The sequence below is a fragment of the Stylophora pistillata genome, chromosome 6, assembly GCF_964205215.1.
Source record: "Stylophora pistillata chromosome 6, jaStyPist1.2, whole genome shotgun sequence".
Classification (NCBI taxonomy): Eukaryota; Metazoa; Cnidaria; class Anthozoa; order Scleractinia; family Pocilloporidae; genus Stylophora; species Stylophora pistillata.
The window spans coordinates 35,748,911-35,766,186 of NC_142524.1; the positions used below are offsets into that span (position 1 = coordinate 35,748,911).

A 17,276-nucleotide genomic window follows, 5' to 3' on the forward strand; every position below is an offset into this window, starting at 1 on the left:
TTTAATCGACATTAAAAATCATGATCCTCTAAAGAATTTTCTGGTTTTAAGAAATTTATCAGGTAATCCGAAAATATTCGAGAGCTCAAAATAAAAACCTGTCTCACCTAACGGTGGTCTCTTTTGTTTCCCTCCGCACCAATGTTTCGGTCATGTTTGTTTGTTTGTTTGTTTTTTTTGTCAATCGTTTCGCTTTTTCGGTCGTTTTGTTTCAGTGGTTTCGCCACTAAATTTTCTCCGATTCTTATTGGTTTAAATTGATCACGTGACGCGATAATGTTCATCTGTGGAGAGATACTATCAGCCCATAGTGCACTCTATTGTTTAATTAGATTTGCAGTGATGGAGCCAATCAGATTGTAGCGCTTGTGTTGGTGCTCTGGTCAGTAGCTAAAGCTAGATGTTGCGTCAGCCCTCAAGTTATATGCTCTGACGAACTGTTAACGCGAGATGTTCCATTTTTTTTAGTCGCAGTTTATTTACCTTTATCAACAATGAACATTTAATAATCGTGGCGTGTCGTCTCGCTCTACAGTTTATCATCGTTACTTTAGTTTCAACTGACATTTTGTACAACACGGAGATATTGAATAATCAAAGTACGTAGGGTTTTTCCATTTCTTCTGCAAAACTAGAATTTTGAGATGATAAACACAATTTCATGATGGAATATAATACGATTTTTTTTTTTATTGGCTGCGTTTTTTTTTTAATCCAGGGACGCATGGTGTTCCTAATATCATTTTTTTTTTTTTAATGCTTATGTACAAAAGGGAGGACTAACACAGGTTTTAATTCTAAATTGTTGACATGACGGCGATGGCACATTTTGTCATTGATTACGAATGATGCGTTTTCCGACCTCTTATGTCAAGATTAATTAAGACTTCATTTCCAATGAGTTCCTGTGAATATTTTCATAAAAGAAATGAGAATCTGTTTTGTCACTTTCACCCAATGACAAAAATTTTAACGTCAGGATCTCATCTTTTTGTGTATTTTTGTGTGGAAACATGGAGGCGGGAGTGCATTTTCCGGCTTTTCGTAACTCAAAGGAAATATTTGCAAAGTAGCGATGATCTTTGCCTGTTGACGACGTTCATTGTCTTTTTTATTGGATCGCTAACGAACGTTTTAGGGAGGACAGCGCTTGCGGGTAACACCGGTGTCATCAAACGGAAATGGAAACGTAAAACCGTTGACCAACCAAATATTGACACGGAATAAGGAGATGAAGCCATTTTCTTTCTAAATTTAAGAGTAAGGGCTGAGTATTTTCTTCTAGTTGCCGACCAACAATCTAAATGAAAGCTAGAAATATCCCAGGTCTGAATTTGGACAAAAAAATATTGCTATCTCGACGTATTTATTTATTTATGTATTTATTCATTTGTTCTTACCAACTTAAACAATTGTTAACTTCGTCAAAAGCGAAATTCAATAAGTAATAAAGATGAGATTATGTTTTGATCTTTTTTACGTTGCATTCATTAGTCCATGACAGTTACCCGCAGTTTGTTTACTTTCGCTGATAAAATAGACTTTATAAAGTGGTTCATGCAATTCGAGAGTTAGAGTCTCCTTGAAGATCGGAGTCTATGAAGCGCACAGTCTCACTGCTTTTAGCAGCAGAACGCCCGACCTCAACTTAAGTCACAGTTCTACAATGGCAGATACAAAAGAACAGTTTTATTCGCCTCTCATTGTTAACGCTGTATTGAACGTTGTCTCCTCTTTCGCAGCTGTAACGTTGAACATTTTAACAATCCATGCGATGAGGAAAACTTCGTCCTTACCAGAGACTTTGAAAACATTACTGTTAAGTCTTACTGTTTCTGATCTTGGTGTTGGGTTGTTGGTGCAGCCGTTTTACGTTGAAGAGCTACTTGCGCTTTTGCTGCAAAACGATCTTACGTTCAGTGTGCGGAAATCTATGGATTTTATAGTTAGATTGATTTTGTATGCTTCTTTGTTCAGTGTAACTGCTGTAGGTGTAGACAGGTTCCTGGCCGTCCATCTTCATCTCAGATATCAGGAACTTGTAACTCACAAACGAATCGTTGCAGGTGTCTTGCTGATATGGGTGTTCAGTGCATTGCTTTCAGTGATGAGGATCATTTGGGTGCACATGGGAATCGTGGTCGGTTTCATTTTGGGTTTTTGCTTTGTTTCTCTGACTGTGGCGTATTGCAGAATTTATTTCGTGGTAAAAAAAATTAATGAATAGAAGTCAACACTGGAACTTGCATTCGTTTTTAATCGTAAATGCCGCGGTTGTAGTCAATTTTCGAAATAGGTTATTTTGTGAGCTTCATTTAAATGTTTTTTCCAGAAGGAAGGTGTTTTATTTTCATTTTTATGGAAAACGAAGCCTGGTAAACTTGGAATCGTTAATCATTTCTGAAGAAATGCCTGATACTCTCAAGAAGTTTGAAAATACACTCAGAAAGCATGCGATTATTCTGTTGGATTATGAAACGAGAAATAAACTCGATCAAGACGGTCATTCAGGTTAATGGTGACGATATAATTTAAGGCACGTGGAATTTTCGATTTAGGTAAACCGACAGTTGGTACCATTCTGTAGAAATTAACTCATTAGTCCTGGACAGAACTAGGTAAAGGTTGGAGGCCACTCCTGAATTACCGTTGGCCTCTTTTTCAAAACGAGGCCTGATGCTTGACCATTCTTGTGAAAATGAGCTTAATTTGCATGTCGATGAGAACTTATCATCATACGTAAGGATGAGTAGCAGGACTCACTTTGTAAAAGAGGCTTAAGGTAATTCATAAATGGGCGATTTAAACAAGGTAAACATGCCGTACAAGAGCAAACTATGTCATGCGGAAAAGAGTGTCAGCGAATATTAAATTACACCTTTGAAAGCTGCTTCTCCTATCTTAAGATGCAATATTGCAAGTTAAGAGAGTTTTAGAGCTATGCTGTTTTTCGTACATTGCTAATCCTAGCCTTTTTCTTCTGCACATTCGTGATGTTACAACTCCGTTTTGAAGTGTGAGCTTTGAAACAACGAAATGAGAAAATAAACAGTCCAAGACTGCACGTGGTTACTGATATTGCACCATTTTTATAGGATTTAAAACAGCTAGAGGTTGTATAATGACGCTAGAAGGTAGTGTTGCAGAATATTTCTCTCACATGCAAGACAGAAAACCTGACGCATCCCACATATTTATGAGTACCCTGTTCCACAAGAGAAAGGTGGTTCAAGAATATACTGACTAATTGATATTCAACCAATAATTAAATGGTAACAAATAATCATGTTAACTATAACACTACTACTACCACTACCACTACCACTACCGCTACCACTACCACTGCCACTGCCACTGCCACTGCCACTGCCGCTGCCGCTGCCGCTACCGCTACTACGACTACCACTACCACTACCACTACCGCTACCGCTACTACTACTGCTACTACTACTACTAATAATAATGATATTAGATGTTTTATTACATTTAAGCGTTTCGATAGTGACGCCTGGAACCTTTAGTGTTTTGACTGAGGTTTTTATTACATAGCAATTAAGTTTAAGACTTTTATTACTAGGGTCCCATAATTAGGAATTGCTATAGGAATTTTAATTGTAAGGACTCTGGTCGTTGCATTGATTGGTGACGGCTTGCCGCCCAATCATTGTTTAGGATATCTGGGCATCCAGAAGTTTTTACTGCCATCATAATAATAATAATAATAATAATAATAATAGTAATAATAATAATAATAATAATAATAATAATAATAATAGTAATAATAATAACAACAACAACAGTAATAATAAAGATATTTAATAGGGGCTAGCTCAAGAAATGTATTTACATTCGGCAAAACTAAACTGTAAATGGCAGTGACAGAGAATGTGAATATCTCCTATTGGTTTGTAAGCTATGGCCGCTATGGCGTTCATTGAGTCTTTTGTTATAGGACATATATAAGTTTTGATGTTTGTAATTTAATCATCTTAGCTCTCGAACTTTTCAAGTTTTACGGTATTTTTTTCTTGCATTTAATTTAGGCTGTTTTACCTCTAGCCTTCTTTGTTACTTTTATTCCATTTTCGTGAGACCTTTGTTTCATACAGCAAGGCACTCCGCGTTTTAGGATATTCTGTCATTCAGTGTTTAAAGTGCATAGGACGCGAAATTTTTTTCTCTTGTTTCTTGTAGTTGGATATCTATAGGAAACATTTCGTAGCCTTAAAAGTGCTGGAAAAGTCTAAAAAGTATTTTTTTTTTTTTGCTTCCAAAATACGCGGAATTTGCCTTCAAATTTGTCCCGGTCATCGCGCGGCCAAAGTCGCACGTGATATCATAACGTGACGTCACATTGTGTACCTCAGTGCAACATCAAATATGACATTCTCGCCTACAAAACGTTACTGACTCATTTTCATGCACTCCAGTTCGTTGCCAGTATGCCCTCCCATTCTGATCGCGAATTAAAAGAGCAACTTGTAAGAGCACGGTCCTGTTTGTCAGAGCACTGTAATCTTCGTGTTGCGCGATGCAGCTTATGATTTCGATGGAACCATCGAAAACTAACTGTCTTCTGGCATTTGTGACCTCGCAGCAACAACGGAATGCTAGTGAGTCTGCCAAGGTTTCGTCACGGCACTGTTTACATTTGCACTAAGGTAAGGTAGAGCTATGATTACACTACAGTTTCGCTGTTTTATAATATTCACAAAAAGCCATGATAAACATGATTCACTAACCATTCGCTGACTGCAACGCGACGTTCAAATCTGGCCTCCGAAACTGAAGGCGTCAGTCCATCAAGGTCAGCATCTTCGCTTTCTTCGTCTTGTTCGCCATCGCTTGCGAGCGGTTCGTCTCGGTATGGTGCGTGCTCTCCTGTAACTACTTCTACTTCATCTCCACATTCTTCGAAGTCAATGGACCTTTCAGAAGAGTCGGACTCAAAGGAATCATTAGAATCACTGGACATCTTTGCCTTTCAATGCACTATCTATCTACTACGAAGTACTGTCTCTTGGCGACAACAGACCTGCGCGGCAAAGGTACACAATGTGACGTCACGAATAACTTCGACGGCGATAAACTAGGTCCCAGTTTCCGGGACAAATTTGAAGGAAAATTGCGCGTTTTTCCATAGCAAAAAAGTGCTTTTTACATTTTTAAAGCTTCGAAACGTTTTCTATAAATATCCAACTTCAAGAAACAAGAGAAAAAAATCTCGTGTAATGTGCACTTTAAGGATATTCCGCCAATCCGTCATTCCACCGTTTCATCAGTCCATTGAAGAGGATGACTCTGCTAAACTACGGACCTTGCTCGCTTCGCAAATTTTGTGGCTCTTTTAGGCATCGGTCGCTAATTCAAATGGTAAAATGCTCTCTCTCTCTAAATAACTTTTTTTTTGCTCAAAGTTTCCACGATGTGCAGATCGCACCTATTTAGATATTTCTGTAACGAAGCCACTGTGAAATTATTTCCAAATGTTTATCATCTTTTGTAGTGTTACTGCAAGAACTGAAAAATTACGTCTTCTATCTACTGGTCATAAATCGCGGATTTAAACGTAAAAATATTCTCTCTTCAAAGAAAAAAAATTTTCCTTTAAGTTTGCATGATGCGCCGATCACACCAACAAGAGAATATGTTGATATTCTCTTACACCATTTGTATGATTGTGCAAGGAAAAGTTTTGGTTTTAATCACGCGCCATCCCGAAATGATTGTGAATCGTCTTTTATAGTGTCACGGCAAGAACTTAAAAAATGACATCTTGGGGTTTTTTCATGCACAAAAGTATTTATTTCAAAGGCATTCTTCTCACTTTAGTGTATGCTGCGCCCAATTATCTCTAGTGCGAATGTCGATCTTCGAAGATACTCCGAAATAAACAAGAAGTGACATCGGGTCAAAATCGGGTGAAGTTCGGCTTTAATGCTTACCATCACTCATTTCGAAAAAATACGCAGCTGCGCTTCCTATAGGAGGCACTAGTTACAAAAACCAGGACAAACATGCTAAGTCTAGACGATGATCATCCTTGCTTTCGATGTCCTCTTGTATAAATACGACGGGACAGATAGTAACAGCTTCCACATATATGTTATCAAAGTCATTGAGAAGTCATTGACAGTAGGCCTAACTTGTCAGAAGAGGTCCAATCATCCACGGCATACAATGGGTTTTTTTTTTATATATTCTGGAAAGAGAAATGGAGATAATCTTTTTCCACTACGAACAAAAGCTACTTGAGGAACTTTTTCTCGCTCGCTTGAAGACTAATCGTGTATCTATATTTTCGTTTAGTCTGAGGCCAAAGCCACGAAGAAGAGATAGTGGATAAAATGTACGAAGTTACCGTATTTTTCAATTTTTTTTGTTTTTCTTTTATGAAGGTAAACTGAGACAAATGGAAGCCATAAGGATATGTAAATTTTGTTTGATCTTTTTTAAGAGGCCAGATATACTTTTCGGAGTAGAAAGATTAATGATGCGCAGAAGTTTTCCGAGAAAGATGCTGACTCAGTTTTTTAGAATGATTTTTATTAAAACTGGACTAGTGAAAGAAGATGAACTATTACACTGTTTGTTACTGTCATGGCTACTACACCGTTATCTCTAAAAGAATTATAGGTCTTCGCAGGATGTTCAGTATGAATGATACTCAGAATAATAAAAGCACTTATAAAACTTGTATGTAACCGTATCGTAAACATTCATGAAAAAGCTCGGGCGGAAGAGCGTTCCATATATTCCGCCTTTGTCGTTAGCAGCTTTCCCGTCCGGAGATACGAGATGTAGGAAGCCTTCATCTGCGTAAGACGTAAGCCATTTTTTACATTTTTCTTGGAGCGAACCTTTCAATACCAAGTGTGTTGTATTTGATATGCGTAAAGGCGGTTAGATTCGATTCACGGCCATAAACCCGCTTGACAGAAACACAACAGTCAAAATTCATCTGAAAATAAGTAGGACAGCTGACAACTGTTTAAGCATGTGTTTTTGGTCTGATTTGAATGAAAAGCGGTCAGGCAACCATGACGCCCGAGAGAGATTACTACTTGCCCTGCTGACAAGATGGTTTACTGATTAAATACATTCAATGAATCGGTTCACTGACAAAAGCGAACGTTTCCACATTTCCCACTCAGAGATGGAGCTCGAATATTCCTCTTACGGATCTGGTGATTAACATAAAGCTCTAAAAGTTTTGACCGCCATCTTTTTTAATAAGCTTAATGGAAATTGTAGAAACGTTTATTTTCGTGAGTTTACCTATTTGCTTTTACTACACAGCCTCGTTTTGTATGAGTATGGAAAAAAGAAACTTATCGACATTGATGTAACCCTAAAGAGAAGAGGACTTTCGTTAAGCACAGAAGAACAGCTGTCTCTAAAATTGACTGTTTTTAATTGAGGTCCAGTCTTGAATTTTAATTCAACTCCTTGTGTTGGCAGAAAGAGAAATTTTCTTCTTGGGGCAAAACAATCTTTAAAGTCGAGTTTCCGAGCGAAGCAAACGGAGACAGCCCGAATGCATTTAAGCGAATCCTCTGGGTCGAGAATAAAACATAGGACCGTAAAGCGTGCAAGGGGTATACGGTTTTGATTGGTACATCAATAGGAAGACAACTCCAAGTCACTTGCCGTCAGAATAAAAGTAACATAAATGTAACTTTAAATAGCTTTTATTAAATCTAACAAACTCACTGTAGCACAGAAAGAAAAAACAAAAACCTCTAAAAACGCAGTTTATAGCTTTGTAAACTTTCCATCGATATAAAAAACCTTTTTACATTACAGAAGAGAGTACAAAAGTTATTTTGTGTATGCTGCCCCTTTTGTCCCAAGTTTCAGTAGTGCAAGTGGGTAAATTTTACACCTGTCCCATGTATGGTACTTTTCTTCTTATTATGCAAATTCATATTGTTAAAATTCCTTTTTGAGGTTAACAGAACAGAAAAATCGCACGTAAACAACGTTTGACGATGATCGTACGTGCTTTAGAATATCCTCTTCTACTGCAAAACGTGACAAATGTCAACGGTTTGCGCTCATTGATAATTATTTATTGATGGGAAGTTTCCAGAGAGCATTTTAATGAGTTCTATATCTCCGTGATCGTTCGAACTCACCTGAACGAGTTAGAAACTAGTAAAATGGAAAACACTGGCAACCTGCTTTATTGGTCCTGTGTGGTTAACTCTGCGTTGAACTCGTTCATATCTTACACAGCCATTGTGATAAACATTTTAACAATCCACGCAATGAGAAAAACGTCGGAATTGCCAAAGACTTTGAAAACATTGCTGCTGAGTCTTGCTGTGTCTGATCTTGGTCTTGGATTGGTGCAGCCTCTCCATGTTGTTACGATGGTCTCGTGTACCCCTGAGAAAGCACCTCTCGAAGACACGCAGAATGCACTTTCAAAAATCTTCCAGTTTTTGTATCGTTCCTTTTTATTTGCTTCGTTTCTGGGTGTTTCGGCTCTGATGGCCGACAGATTTTTAGCCGTTCACCTTCATCTTAGATATCGGGAACTAGTGACTTACAAGCGTGTTGTTGCTGTTGTTTAAACATTATGGATTCTTAGTGCTTTGCTACCATTAATGGATTTCCTCCCTCTCGAAATTGTCAAAACAGTTATAGAGGCTGTTACTGGTGTTTGTTGTTTTATTTGCACTACAATTTTTTGTTGTAAAATTCATTTCGCTGTGCGGCGCCACACAAACCATATTCAAGCCCTTCAAACTTTACAAAACAATGAAATGGCGGTGAACTTTGCGAAGACAAGAAAATCGGCTTTGTGTACATTCTACGTGTTTTTGTTTTGTTATTTGCCTCAATATTGTGCGTTTATTTTAGGTTTTTTTTTCATCAATGGACCAAATAGTATGTTTCAAATTTTTTTTATGTACACCATAACCCTGGCGCATCTTAATTCATCGTTGAACCCTCTAATTTACTGCTGGAACATGAGACACATTCGAAAGTCTATCCTTTGCATATTAAGAAATGTTTTTACTCGTCAAAACTGAACTGCTAGAGCTCTAGCTAAGGATATTGTCAACTTTAAACGTTTTCTGCAAAATCTTTGTTCGTTTATTGTTTCTTTACACACGAAGTTTTTTATATCGATAAAAAGATGAGGAAGGTATAGACTGCCTGGGTTTTTCGAGGTTCTTGAGTTACATCGAGTTTTTCACATTTAGTAAAAGCACAGGCGGCCCAAGCTCTCTGAAAACCACACAAGGAACACAATTTGCATATCGATTTATAAGGATTTGTATGGGATTTTCTACAAGATAGCCATAGAGATAGTTAAAAGTAAAAATATTAAATAAAAATGGCGTACCTTATTCCATACGTGTGTTGCTTGCTCCTGGTGTCGTTATTTTACCGATTTCACTTGATTTCTCTTCTTAAGAAAACCAGGATTAAAAAAACCCGATTAAATCAAGTGAAATCGGTAAAATAACGACACCAGGAGCAAGCAATACACGTATGGAATAAGGTAAGCCATTTTTATTTAATATTTTCACTTTTAACTATCTCTATGGCTATCTTGTAGAAAATCCCATACAAATCCTTATAAATCGATATGCAAATTGTGTTCCTTGTGTGGTTCTCAAAGAGAGGTTGGGCTGCCTGTGGTAAAAGTTATGTTTTAGTCCAGACCCGGTAAACTTTGCAAAACGCATTTGCTCTTCGTAGTCACTTTTAGAGACAGCTGATCTTCCGAGCTTTATTAAAATGCATTTATTTAAGTCCTTTCTCCTCAGTTTGGGTTAAATTAGTGTAAAGCAGGGTTTTTTTTATATCCATAGAAAACGAGGCTGTGTAGTAAAGGTAACTCGGTCCACTGATGAAATCAAACGTTAACAAATTTCTACTCAGAAATCGAGCTGGAATATCCTTCCGATGGTGTCTGGAATACCACAGACAAAAGAGCTTACTATTTTAGGGGTAACATTTCAGGAAGACAGTAGGTTCATAACACATATTCGGGAAAAACTAATCAAAGCAAACAAGTGCCTGTTCATTTTAAGATCTTTAAGGAAAGAAGGGTACAATCAGGCCGAAATAGACCATCTGTTTCTAAATCTGGTTCTACCAAATATATTATATGGGCTGTCCGTATTTGGCGCTGTAAATTCCGAATTAACAACAATCCAATGTTTCTTAGATCGATGTTATAAGCGCAAGTATACATCCGACCACATTAATGTTTATGAATTGTTAGTTCAACAAGACACACGTATCTTCAAGAATGTTTTTAATAATACAATACACCCTTTAAGAGCTATAATGCCAAAAAAGAAATCAACCAAGTACAATCTGAGGAAAGAGACAAGTCACCATCCTAAAATAAACACTGATAGGTTCAAAAACACGTTTGTCAATCGCTTAATTTTTAAACATAATCTAGTCTTATAATTTTTATCTTGATTTTCTCTGTAATTTATATATATACCTTCTTTTAATGTTGTAACATAGGATATGTGATTATTTATCTTATGACTTAATAAAGATTCAATTCAATTCAATTCTCATTGAACTGGTAATTGGCATACAGGTATACAAGTCTTTGACCGCTTTTGTCTGTTGAAAAGCAAAATATATGTATGCAATCTTCGGGTTAAAGGAGGAAGCTCTGATGAGTTTGCCAGAGTAAGGTTATTTTTATTCGTTCCGACGAAGGACTAACGCTCGAAACGTCAGCTTTTGTAATCGTTTCGCTGGCCAATTTACCATTTCAACTTTGTTGATATATCCAAATTATAAGGTTATTTTGAGTCGAAGTCTAAATGAAAATTTTCTTACGTTTCAAGTAAGGGGGGAAACCGGAAGATAACATAAGTCTACGCATATTTATTCATCACTCGCGAAAAGAGGTAAAACATTTGAAGAAGTTTAACATCTCACTCGAGATGGCAGATGGCAACGGTTTCTTCTCGCTGGTGTTAGTTCTTTTTTATTGACAGGAACCTGTCGGAAGCATTTTGATAAACAGGTTTAACTTAAGACGCAAGAGTTCTAGTTCTCTAGGGTACAAACTCATCTTTACGACTAATAAATAAGCTAAGCTCTTTGAAAATCGGAAACACTGAAAATCCGCTCTACTCATGCTGTAAAGTTACTGCTACATTCAACTCGTTCGATTCTTTCACAGCCATTATAATGAACATTTTAACGGTTTATTGACGAAAGTGGTCATTTCCACATTTTGTAGTAAGAAATGGAGGTCGAATATCCTACTCACTCATCTGGTCATTGGCAGACAATTAGATTCGGTCCAAATCGAACTTTAAATAAAAATGTCCGGTAATTTTCGCGCACAGATAGATGTAATTGACATTAATATCATACGTTGTGTATGCTGCCCCTCCAGTCCTAAGCTCCCGTAGTATAAGTAAAAAAAAAAAAAAAAACACTTTTGCTGTTAATAGTACATCGTTGAAACGTCTTCTTATTGTAAAAAAAAAGAAAACATTGTTGCAATCCCTTTCTAAGGCTGACAGCCGCGAAAGAAGAACGGAAATGAAACAGAGGTGAACAACCATAGACGATGAGCGTTCCTGCATTTGAATATCCTCTTTTACTACAAAACAGCTGTCATGTTAAACATTTTGACAATCTATGCGGTGAGGAAAACGTCTGAATTACCTAAGACGTTGAAAACATTGCTGCTGAGTCTTGCTGTGTCTGATCTTGGTGTTGGACCGGTGCAGCCTCTGTATATCGTATTGATAGTCTCTTGCGACCCAGGACCACAATTTTCCTTTGGAGCACCAAAGACACTTTCAAAGATCACCGATTTCTTTTTCAATTTTCTTCGCTGGGGCATCATTTTTGGGGTGTTGCAGTATGGGCAACCGTCACCACCAAAAAGTACAAGGATGTCAAATAGATCAGTAAATTTTAAGAATCAGCTGCAGGATAGCATAGCTAATGAAGGAATGGCATGGCCAAATTATAGACAGTCTACCCAAATGATAAACGGTCTAGTTGGCCATGTCAAGTTGGAACATGAAATTGTGAAATGGACCAGCTAAATTGCGAATAGCCTAGCACTCATTTGCAATACAGTACACAAACGGTGTCGCGTTGCGTCAAATTACTCAGGGTAATATCGAGTAGCACAGCGTACGCACAAAAAGTTTAGCGTTGCGTGAAATGGCTCAGCGTAATGTCGAATGGTGCAGCGTACATACAAACAGTTAAGCTTTGCGTGAAAAGGCTCGGCGTAATGTGGAATGGTACAGCGTACACACAAATGGTGTAGCGTTCCGCGAAATGACTCAGCGTTATGTCGAATGGTATAGCGTACATACAAACAGTGTAGCTTTGCGTGAAAAGGCTCAGCGTAATGTGGAGTGGGACAGCGTACACAAATGGTGTAGCGTTGTGTGAAGTGGCTCAGCATTATTTAGAATGGTACAGCGTACATACAAACAGTGTAGCGTTGCGTGAAATGGCTCAGCGTAATGTCAAATGGTACAGCGTACATACAAATGGTGTAGCGTTGCGTGAAATGGCTCAGCGTAATGTAGAATGGTACAGCGCACATACAAACAGTGTAGCGTTGCATGAAATGGCTCAGCGTAATGTCGACTGGTACAGCGTACACACAAATGGTGTAGCGTTACGTCGAATAGCTTTGCAGAACATCAGACACTCTAGCTGAACATTGAATTGCTTAACATTACATGAAATATTCCGATGGGAATATTTCATGTAATGTTAAGGAAACCTAGACTGTCTATAATTTGGCCATGCGATTCCTTTATTACTGATCTATTTGACATCCTTGTATTTTTGGTGGTGACGGCAGCCCATATTACAGCTCTGAGTGCAGACAGATTTTCAGCCGTTCATCTTCATCTCAGATATCGGGAACTTGTGACTCACAAGCATATTGTTGCTGCGGTTTTAACAGAATAGATGCTTACATACGTTGCTTTCATTAACAGGGTTCATCCCGATCAAAATTGCTGGAATTATTATAATAGCTGTTACATGTGGCTGTATTTTTATTTACACTGTAGTTTTTTTATTGTAGAATTTATTTCGCTGTACGGCGCCACGCGACCCGTATTTAAGCCCTTCAAGTCCATCAGGTGTCTCATTAGGGTGAAATGGCAGTGAACTTTGTGAAGATAAAGAAATCAGCCCTATGTACATTCTACATGTACCTCGTGTTTTTATTTTGTTATTTACCTTGGCACTGTGCGTTTGTTATAAGATCTTTTATCCATGAAGCAAATACTACGTTTTGGAATTTTCATCAGTAGACTAAAACCCTGGTGTATCTAAATTCATCATTAAACCGTTCTGTTTACAGCTGGGGTATGAGACACAATGGACAAAGTATCATTTGCATACTGCGAAGAGCGTGGTGTTTTTTCAGTGAACTGCTCTTGTTTTGTCTTTAACTTATGTCATCGGCCAGTCGTCCTCGTTACGCGAAAATTACGCGCAATTGCGCAGAAACGTCGATTTTAACTACAAAAACCTTAATCTTGTTTCGTTGTCCATGTTTCATCCACCAACCCGAGGATCGCATACATATTTCTTGCTTTCAACAAACGATAGTGGTCAAAGACTTATTTACTTAGTTATATGTCTATTAGCAGATGGATTTCAGTGAACATTACTTATACTAAGTGTAGGCTGTCTTTAAGTTCCATTAAGTTAAATGAAAAATTTTCACACCTATGCTATTTAAAGTACTTAGCTAATTCCCTTTGAAACGTCCTTTTATCGTGCACATCCCTTTCTATGGTTGATAGCCGAGAAAGGAGAACGGAAAACACGGACATGAAGAACTTTTGACGATGATCGTTCGTGCTTTCAAATATACTGTTTCACTGTAAAACTTGACAGATGGTGACGGTTTCCATTTATTAATTCTTGTTTATTGACAGGAATTTACCAGAAAGCATTAGCATTTTTAGCCGTTCATCTTCATCTCAGATATCAGGAACTTGTGACTCCCAAGCGTATTGTTGCTGTGGTTATAACAGTATTTCGATTTCGGCTGTTGTTTTAATTGCACTATAATTTTTTATTATTGGATTTATTTCGCTGTGCGGCGCCACCCAAGCTTAATTCAAGGTTTTCAGGTCCATCAAGTTTCACAAAGCAATGAAATGGCGGTGAACTGTACTGAAATGTACTGCTGAAAAATGAGACACATTTGGCAATCCATCATTTGCATGCTGCGAAATGTGATCATTCGTCAGAACTGAACTGTTAAAACTTAAGATGATATTATTGTAGACTTTAAACGTGCTTTCTGCCAAAGGTTTATTTGTGCTTTGTTTTTTATATCCAAAGTTTTTCATAGAGATGAAGAGCAGAGGAGCTTATAAACTGTCTGCGTGTTTTCGAGGTTCTTGTTTCTCTCTCTGTTACGAAGAGTTTTCTAGATGAAATTAAAGCTGTGAAAAATAGACTTTACATTTATTTTACTTTCATTCTGTAGGAAGTAGACACATTCAGTTTTTCCCTTCTTATTTGTTTTGCCCTAGAAGAATTTTTTTCTTGAAAACAAAAGGTTTTGGATTAAAATTCAACACCTGACCTCGGTAGAAACAGTCAATTTTAGAGACAGCTGATTTTCTGTACTTGATTGAAATGCATTTTCTTACGTCCCTTTTTTGTTGTGCTAGATTATTGTAAATGAGGTTTTTTCCCATTTTTATAGATCTCTAGAAGATGAACATTCGTGCTTTTCAATGTCCGCTTCAACAGCGAAAAGTTACTGTTAAAGTTTTTTTGGTTTCGATATTGGGTTTGTTTCGTGTAATTGTCAAAACGTAGGTCTTGTCGCTTTTAACAGAGTAAACAAATTAAAGTTTCTGTCGATGGAACTTGAGCATTCGCGCCAAAGAGGAGTTATTATGTTTAATATGTTGTTCTCTTCATAGCTTCGTTTGAATTATTCGCTACAGCTGTCATTCTAGACTGCCATAACTCGCGGAATTTTCGAATGTAAAGAGGTGTTATTTTTTTCTTTTCCAAAGTTCCGCTTACTGAAAGTGACACGCCGCCGCCTCCTAAGGACAACCTCTATCTTTCTGACGAAAGCGAACATTTTACCAATTCTAAGTCTAAAGGTCGGCACACACGAGGGGACTAGTCCCTGCGACTAGTCCCAGCGACCAGTTTCATGCAACTAGTCCCTTCGTGTGAACTACACATTTCTGTGGTCGCAGGGACCAAAATTTAGTCCCTGCGACTGGTCGCACGAATTCAAACTGGTTTGAATTCGTGCGACCAGTCGCAGCGACTTGTCGCATGAAGCATATGTTTGTCCCTTCGTGGGAACTGTTTGTGCGACCAGTCCCTGCGACTAAACGGTAAATAAGCCAATCATGGGTCAGTATGATCCATGACTTCCGGTATTTGTAAACATTGCAGTTTCTATGAATTTTCCGTGAATTCTAGATTTCTACAACTGAAGAATAAAAAACTATTTATAGTTTTGTAAACATATACAGGTGTCTTGATACACTTTCGATGTGTATTAAATGGGAAACGTGAAATGAATTGGCGAACGTTGTTTCGGCGGCTTAAACATCGACCATATGGGCCACAAGTACATAACAGAAAAGTAGCTATTGATCTGTACAGTGAATAACGTCGGAAGAACACGGATAAAAAAGCACTTCAGCAGGAGCACGCGTGTTTCTCGATTTCCTCGTTGGCACCGGACAAAGCTGTCAAATGCATCAACTTATTCATAAGTCTCTGGTTTCCAACTACTTATTAATCCTGGCTTTTGCCAGAATTTATCATGAAGCTTTTCGAAATAACTCTCCATTAATTCACGATGAAGCATGTTTGTCTCATGAAATCCATTTCTTCTGAGCGTACTCGGTGAACTTGTTGACAAATCAGCCTCCTGACTACCCGTTATAGAATGGGGAATAGCGAAAGCCCGTATTACTCATCTTGTGTCACTAATTCCGTGTTGAACTCCTTCTTTTGCTACACATCCATTATGATGAACATTTTGACGATCCATGCGATGAGGAAGACGTCAGCATTGCCAAAGACTTTGAAAACATTGCTGCTGAGTCTCGCTGTTTCTGACCTTGGTGTCGGTTTGCTGGTGAAACCTGTTTATGTTGCAAGGCTGATTACTTGCGCTACTAGTGGAAACTTTATCTACCACGAGCTAAATATATTTACCTACATCACTGCCTTCTTTTCGAGTTTATTCTCGTGTGCGTCACTTTTCGGTGTTACTGCTTTGAGCACAGACAGATTTCTGGCCATTCATCTTCATCTCAGATATCAAGAACTTGTGACTCACAAGCGTGTTGTTGCTGCAGTGTTGATGATATGGACATTTAGTTTCTTGTTTTCGTTGCTGTTAGTGCTGGATTTTTTCTCGCTCAAATACGCTGGAAAAACCGTACTCACCGTTACTTTTTGTTGTTGTATTATTTGTACAACAATCATTTACTTTAAAATATATTTAGCGGTGAGGCGCCACAGAAACGTAATCCAAGTGTTGCAACTAACACACGGGGGTGGAACGACAGTGAACGCGGCCAGGTTGAGGAGGTCGGCTAGCAGTACCTTCTACATATACCTCGTGTTTTTGTTGTGTTATTTACCCTGGTACTGTGTTTATATTTGGGGTTTTTCTTCCGTTAAACAAACCACCAGATTTCATACAAGTGTTATTTATACGTTAACGCTTTTGTTTTTCAACTCGTCTCTAAACCCTGTGGTATACTGCTGGAAAATGAGACACATTCGGCAATCTATCATTTGCATTCTTCGAAATATATTTCTTCGTTAAAACTGAAGAAACATTTAAGGTAGCTATATAACAACCGAGCACTTCGGAGGCAATCTTCAAGTATTATGAATAGTTCGCAACGAAAGTAAACGAATGTGTTTTGCACAGTAGAGAAACTGTAAGTCATTGTAGTTTGCTTACAGGTCATATGTAAATGTAGACCTATATTTGTATTCAATTTGTCAGCTTAGACAGCTTAAGTTAATTGAAGTTATAACATGCAGATGTAATGTTTTTCTACCTCTTTTTCGTCGGAAGCAAAGGGTAATTTTCTTGTTTCATGTATTGGTTTTAAAACAGAAGTACGAATACTACATTAGAGACTCCTAGTCGCTTATGTTACGGGAACCGGAGTTAAGCGTCGGCCTGATGGGCCACGTGGCTCATAAACAGACTATGAATGCTATATATTAGGAGCTACCAGCTTTGTTTATAAAAACATAAATTACCGTAA

At 37.9% G+C, this 17,276-nt stretch overlaps 1 protein-coding gene across 1 annotated transcript; it reads left to right on the top strand.

The window, feature by feature from the left end:
- Positions 1-15,393: 15,393 nt before the first annotated feature.
- On the top strand, positions 15,394-17,276 carry LOC148729619 (adenosine receptor A3-like). Its single transcript, XM_088726075.1, has one exon. The coding sequence runs from the start codon at positions 15,932-15,934 to the stop codon at positions 16,820-16,822; it is 891 nt and encodes a 296-aa protein (XP_088582201.1). The 5' UTR covers positions 15,394-15,931; the 3' UTR covers positions 16,823-17,276.